The sequence below is a fragment of the Typha angustifolia genome, chromosome 6, assembly GCF_048772165.1.
Source record: "Typha angustifolia cultivar Huaian chromosome 6, ASM4877216v1, whole genome shotgun sequence".
Lineage (NCBI taxonomy): Eukaryota > Viridiplantae > Streptophyta > Magnoliopsida > Poales > Typhaceae > Typha > Typha angustifolia.
The window spans coordinates 1,923,882-1,930,891 of record NC_133244.1 but is presented as its reverse complement, the minus strand read 5'-3'; the positions used below and the strand labels follow the sequence as shown (position 1 = coordinate 1,930,891).

Below are 7,010 nucleotides of genomic sequence, written 5' to 3'. Positions count from 1 at the left end.
TCAAACTAGACTGATTAAATTTATTTTTCTTCACCACATAACTTAAGGGCAAAGTTAAGAAATAAATAGAAAAAAGTCTAACATGTAAATAAAATATAAAGTGGGTCTGACTCACGAAAACTAAAAATGCCTTATGTTTCTTTCTTTTTTACAAAAATCACCCAAGTTAATTTTATTTTTTCTATTCTAATGCTGTGAATGGAAAAGTCCCGAAATTGTTTCAGCTTTAATCTTTTCTATTCGGAAGGCCCGCACCTTTTGCCCTTGTGCGGACGCCGCATGCCGACTCTGAGCCACCGCGTCGCACGACCGTCTCCGCTCGCGAAACGTGGCGACTCATTCGAATGGCCTCACGTGCCAGGGCGTGCGCCTCGATGTCCTTGTCCCCTGACCACCACTCCGACCATTCGAAATACGACACGTCAACATGCCTCCCCCTCCACCCGCGCGTCCCGGTTCCTGTCACTGTCTACTTTCCGGTAAGTCGGCCGACCATCTCCTTAGTCCTGATCCCCTCACTAGTGTTTCATTAAGAATAAATAATTTCGTAAGTTAAGCTAGGCATCCCCGTGGCAGATTACAGCCCTGAGGACCTTAATAAGTACGACGAAAGAGGATTAAGATTTATTAATGAAGACTAACAACTATCTACCTACCTAACTTCTGTGCAATTAAATGGCCACAGGATTGTAAGGTACAGAAGTTTAGTTAGCAGAAGAATCCAAATTAACCTAAATATTTACTCTATTTCTCGTCTGCATCTTTTCAAAATTGGTCCACTTAAATAACCAGTGCAGTATGAGCTTGAAAACGATCTAGACGGGCTTGCATTAAAGGTAACTTCTGGCACAAGTAAGAGAATGGCTGCCCGAGGAAGTATTTGACCTGGGTCGGAGTATCTATTTTTAGTGTAAATACGTGGCCGGTTTGACAAATAGGAGAAAGCCCATAGTCTTGGGTTTATGTAACTTTTGCAATTCTTGTGCGTCTCCCGTAGGAAGAACAGAGGAAAACAGGGGAAGAGTAAGCCAGAGAGTTTGAAATTTCACAAGAGAAGGGGAAGGAAAGAAAGGCGATGCATGGATGAGTACGAGAAGCTCGTGAATGGCATGAACAATCCCAGGTTCGTCTCCTTTTGTTTTTCCTCTCCTTTTGCTCTGAAATTTAATTGACCTCCTTTGGCTCCAATCTCACAGGGTCGTCATCGACAATGCCGTCTCCCCCACCGCAACACTAGTCAAGGTAATCCTTCACCGTTGCAAACTATAATTATCACCCAATTCTGCAATCGAGTTGTTTTATTCTCTAACTTTTGGTTGAATAACTTGGTGTCGTAGGTGGATAGCGCTCGGAAGCACGGGAATCTCTTGGAAGCTATCCAAGTCCTATCAGATCTTGGCCTCACCATCACTAAAGGCTACATCTCCTCCGACGGCCGCTGGTTCATGGACGTATTCCATGTCATCGACCTCCTCGGCTGCAAGATCACCGACACCGCTGTCATCTCCTCCATCGAGCGCGCGCTCAGCGCCGACTCTGCCGCCGACTCTGTACCCAACAACGCCGAGTTCGCCAACCTCACGGCCTTGGAGCTCACCGGCGCCGACCGCCTCGGGCTCTTATCGGAAGTCTTCGCGGTGCTGGCGGAGCTTAACTGCAGCGTGGTGGACGCCAAGGTTTGGACCCACAACGGCCGCATCGCTTCCATCGTCCTCGTCAAGGATTTGGACTCGGGCTCGCCCATTGCCGACGAGTATAGAATCCACCACATGGAAGCACGGCTGAGGAAGGTGCTCAAGGGCGAGGATGGCGTCCTTGGTGTGAGAGCGACAATGTCCTCACCGGCCACTACCAATTCTGACCGTAGGCTCCACCAGTTGATGTTTGCCGACCGCGACTACGAGCGTATTGCGGCATCCAGCAAGGCAGAGTCCGTCACGGTGTTGGACTGGGCGGAACGCGGTTACTCAGTCGTCGCCGTCCGGTGCCGCGATCGCCCTAAGTTACTGTTGGACATTGTATGTGCTCTCACGGACATGGGGTATGTTGTTTTCCATGGCACCATCCACACCGATGGTGAGACAGCCTGCCAGGTGGGTTCTTTGATCTCTTCTTTGTCAATCTTTCTCTTTTGGATGTTTTGGTTGGTAACTCGTCATGGGCTTTGTTTGTTTTCCTCTCAGGAGTTTTACATCAAACATTTGGACGGCTGCCCGATTAGATCCGAGGCAGAGAGGCAGCGGGTAATCCAATGCTTGCAGGCCGCCATTGGGCGCAGAGCATCCGAGGTATCTTAACTTACTTCCATTCCAGAGAAATCCAACTTTTTAAATCTTGTAATTAATCAGAAATTTTCCTTTTCCGGAGCAGGGAATTAGGTTGGAACTGCGAACATTAGATCGAAGAGGACTGCTCGCCGACGTGACCAGGACGTTCCGCGAGTATGGGCTAATGGTGACGAGGGCTGAGGTGACGACCAAAGGCGAGATGGCAATGAACGAATTCTACGTGACCGACTCCGCCGGCAACCCAGCAGACGCTATGACGATCGAAGCCGTCATCAATAGGATCGGCGTGGAGAGTCTCAAAGTGAACGAGGAGCGTCTTCGGCGCCATTGCTCGGCTGGGGATGACGCAAGTGGTGGTGGAGCTGGGTTGTTCAATTTTGGCAGCCTAGTGTGGAGGAATCTCGCATATCTCGGCCTCATTAGGTCCTGCTCGTAAGATGTTTGTAGGAATGTTTCAGTGACTTAGTATCAAATGTTTGTAAGTACGAATACATGCCATACTGTCAGTTTGTTACATACGCACAGACGTAGACGTTGTACATAAACAACTTGATAATAGTACTAACACTAGACTACAAATCTAAGCGTCTCTCTCCCGGTCTCCCCCTCATTGGAAATTTCAACGTTCTTATAGTTTCTAGAGTTTCTTGTTGTGATCTCTTACCTGATCCTTGAGATGGACTTTTATTAAGCCTTGAAGCAAACCCCAACTAACCTCTGACCTAAAACCCAATATTCTGGAACAGCTGTAGAATTAGTTGATCAACTACCAAAAAGGACGTCTTGTTTTGTTTAAGGGAATGATATCAGGATGCAAAATTTATTCTACCATTTGACATTAGAGAAAGAGACGGTTTATTCTACTATTTGAAATTAGAGAAAGAGACGGGTGATTGTAGTTGCAGCGTCCACGGGGAGCAAAACGTGCTTTCCTTACTTTCATTGTATTATTTCGTCGTTTGAATTGGGCGGATGGATCGTCATTGTTTTAAATATATTTTCTTCGCGGCCGTTGTCATTTTTTGGGCGACAGCTTGATTTCACGGGAGCTTTCTTAATATTTCTTGGCATGTCAAAGAATAATAATCCATTTGTTTTACGTACGCGAAACCACTTCCATCGAGAAAAAGTCAGCTCCCATCCTGTTATTTTCCATCGAGCTCTCTGCACTCCGGTTTTCCCCTCCCAATTAGATTTATATTGTTTTACTCCGTGATTTAACTGCAGGAAAAAAAGAATGTTAGCTCATGTAAAATAGTCACGGCAAAAATACTGCACCCGACAAATCTATACGTCAATAATTATATTTACTATCTATTAAAATTAGTTGTATTAAGTTGTTTCGTCACTATTTATACACGTGGCAAAAAATATATATTAACCGAACTTTAAAACAGCACAATAAGAGCTTAGGCTGGTATATTTATACGCCCCATAAGATTTATGTTAGCAAAAAAATATATTGTAGCATCTTAGAAAAAGATAAAAAAGAAAAAAAAAAAGAGTCAGGTCACTCCCTCAACGCATGACCCCTATTCCTTATCTCTTTCATCCTTCTCACATGACCTATCATATTCCATCTTTAAGGTGTGCGAACCACACCCTCAGGTAAGGCATCGTATTGATACGATTCGGACTTCACCGATGTCGTCTCGAGCATGGATCCATTTAAGGGATATCTTTATTTCTCTTTTTAGTGTTTAATTCATAGAAAAATAAGTTTTTTATATATCGTGTTCGAACGCGCTTTTGAACGCCTGCATCAAGTTCGCACATACAGAGAGTGCGAAATGTGCATTCGAACACCACGTTCAAACGCACCTATGAATGCTTGCATTGCGTTCACATAAATAGAGACGCAAAATGTGCGTTTGAACGCGATCGGGCGCGTTCGAACGCAGTCGGGTGCGTTAGAACACGGTCGGCAAAAATCTACTGTTTAGAATTAATAATTGCCATTTTTGAATTGTTTGGTTAGCCTCTAAAGGTGTGGATGGCAACCATAGAATCAATGATTGAATGAATTGAGTTTTTCTCATATTCCCCGCGTCACCGCTTCTAGTCTCCCTCGATCGGCCAATCACCCTAGTCCTTTAGGGACGGCCCACTTATCTCCCTTCTTCCAATCTATCCATCACTTGCCCTAACCCTTTCATCACCCATAACTTTTACATCTCCACGTACTCATCAGTGCATCCCATTAACACTAGTCCACCAACCTTCACCAACACTAAGGATCTCGTGCCTCCATCCACGGATCCTAAGACAAACTCCCTGATGTTCGTCCACTAATTGGATGATATCTCAAGATATCACCATCTGATTCACATGAAACTTGATTTATTGGATAGCTATTTTCTAGGGCTACAACATATTAAATTTTCATATCGATCCAATGGCTGAATATTTGGAGATCTATTTTTAAAATTATGTGTCAAAACTTGTCCAGATCTAAAAATCAGAATAAATCGAGCCTTGGTCAAAAAGAGAGATCATATCAAGCTGGTATTAGAGCCACCATTCCTCAGACACGCACTTATTATGACGACAACTAGAGCCATGGCTGCACGACGAGATGTGGAAGAAGAGATTCTCCCAATAGAAGAGGAGGAAACAGTTACGAGGACTTCTACTTGCAAAACTGCCCAACCAAATCGGAATACAAAAGAGCCTAGCATTCAAGCCATGTTTGGGTCTCTTTTCGAACAAATGGCCATCAACAACTAGATGATGATGGAGATGATGCGAGAATTATGGGTGACAAGTAAAGCCATGGTGAATAGGAATGCACCATCGACCACACGACGCGAGTCCACCCCTAGGAACCCGTCGCCACCGGTTCAGAACTTGCAACCACAAGAGCCTCTGCTGCCACCACCTTATGGACAGAGACAAGCAAGGATGGTTCCACCTAGCCCAGTTGCAAGTGAGCCCATCCAACGAGCGAACCACTATGAAGATCAACTTGGAGATCTAGATCCGTGGGTGGGACAATACAAACCAGAACCGTGTCGAGTTAACCAAAATTGAAGGAGGGATCATCAACCATTTATGGTGCATCCTCCTCCGGTTAGACAAGGATTTGGATATGATCCGAATCAAGACAACGATATTCATGGGCAAATGTGCGTCTCGAATTTCCCAAGTTCAAAGGAGGCGATCTGATCGATTAGTTGTATAGGGTGGAATAATTCTTCACATACTAGGGTACAATGGAAGAATATAAGGTGATGCTTGTGAGCTTCCACCTTGAAGATGCGGCGCTTCATTGGTTTCGAGCAGCCAATGCCCATGAGGCTATTGAAATTTGGGCCGACTTTTGCGCCAATATCATGTGACGATTTGGAGCGTCAGGGTATGAAGACTTCAATGCTCTCCTTTCAAAGACGGTGCAAAGGACCATGGTTAGGGCATACTAAGAAGAATTTGAGAGGATACGTAACCGATGTCAACCCTCATGGACAAATCAGCAACTTCGCGGCACCTTCATCTCTGGGCTGCGGGGAAATATACAAGCTGATGTGAGGGCTTTAAGGCCTAGGATCTTAAAGGAGGCCTTCGATGATGCGGCTCTCACAGAAGACAAACATCGAGCCATAAAGTTACAACTGAAACAGAATTGGACGAGCTAAGGAAGCTGCAATCTAGTTCAACCAACCATAGCGATAGGAAATGTTACCGACGTACTAAGAACCGTTGCTGCAATGGTGCCTCCTCGAGCGCCCCTAAAACCATCCCAAGATGTGAAGTATGCACCTAGAGGTCCGAGACAAGCACTCACACCTGCTCAAGTGGAGGAATGAAGAGCCAAAGGCCTATGCTTTCTTTGTGATGAGAAGTTTGTACTCGGGCATCGTTGTGCTAAACCGATGGGATCGGTGATGCTAATCGACGGATTGGAGGAGGCTGAGAATGAGATTGTAGATGAAGATGAGGGTGTGGCTGGACAACAAGGAGGAGTAGCTGAGGAGCGACCTATGGAGGACATGATGGTGGAGATCTTGCTCCATGCCTATTTTGGGACAGTCGCACCAAAGACTTTGTGGGTAAACGGTGTAATCAAGACAACCATAGTGAGAATCTTTATCGACACCGGGTCCGACCATAACTTCATTGACAAGAGGCTTGTTAGGAAGATTGGGCTTGAGTCGGAATCCATAGAAGGGTTCGATGTGACGATTGGAGATGTCACCACATTGCAGGCAAATTTCTTTTCTTTTGTGGAAGTGTGGTGTTGAAGGTGCAAGGCCAAATTTTCACATTGGATCTTTATCCGTTGGCCTTGCGAGGTGCTAACATTATTTTGGGGACTCAATGACTTCGAAGCTTAGGGCTCGTGACATTTGACTTTACAAACCTCACATTGACATTTTGGAGGAATGACTAGAGAGTGCTGCTAGATGGAAGTCAACCATTGTTTGAACTTTCAAGTGTAGGGGACGCAAGGGAGCTCGCTTCTTTTTCGACACCCACCTTTTCTTTCTTTTCAAATCTGCGGAGAGCCAGCGCAGAGGATAGTGATCTAGTCCGACTCATGGAGGAGTTGAGAGAAAACCCATCAAGCCACCCCAAGCACGAGGAGCACGACGGGTTACTACTTAAGCATGGGCGGATCAAGGTACCTGCAGATGAAGAGCTACGAAGACTATTGATAGCACACTTCAATTATACTCCTATAGCAGGCCATGAAGGGGTCTTATGTACATACAAGCGGCAGACCCA

At 45.4% G+C, this 7,010-nt stretch overlaps 1 protein-coding gene across 1 annotated transcript; it reads left to right on the top strand.

Moving 5' to 3' along the window:
* The first annotated feature begins 840 nt into the window (after positions 1-840).
* On the top strand, positions 841-2,867 carry LOC140761126 (ACT domain-containing protein ACR8-like). Its single transcript, XM_073098327.1, has 5 exons — positions 841-1,123; positions 1,197-1,242; positions 1,338-2,093; positions 2,184-2,288; positions 2,371-2,867. The coding sequence occupies exons 1-5, from the start codon at positions 1,080-1,082 to the stop codon at positions 2,722-2,724; spliced, it is 1,305 nt and encodes a 434-aa protein (XP_072954428.1). The 5' UTR covers positions 841-1,079; the 3' UTR covers positions 2,725-2,867.
* The last annotated feature ends 4,143 nt before the right edge of the window (positions 2,868-7,010 follow it).

Coding starts and splice junctions, on each gene's coding strand:
- LOC140761126 (XM_073098327.1), top strand. CDS start 1,080: ATGGATGAGTACGAGAAGCTCGTGAATGGCATGAACAATCCCAG. Junction 2,094..2,183: donor ATGGTGAGACAGCCTGCCAG/GTGGGTTCTTTG, acceptor TTTTCCTCTCAG/GAGTTTTACATCAAACATTT. Junction 2,289..2,370: donor TTGGGCGCAGAGCATCCGAG/GTATCTTAACTT, acceptor TTTCCGGAGCAG/GGAATTAGGTTGGAACTGCG.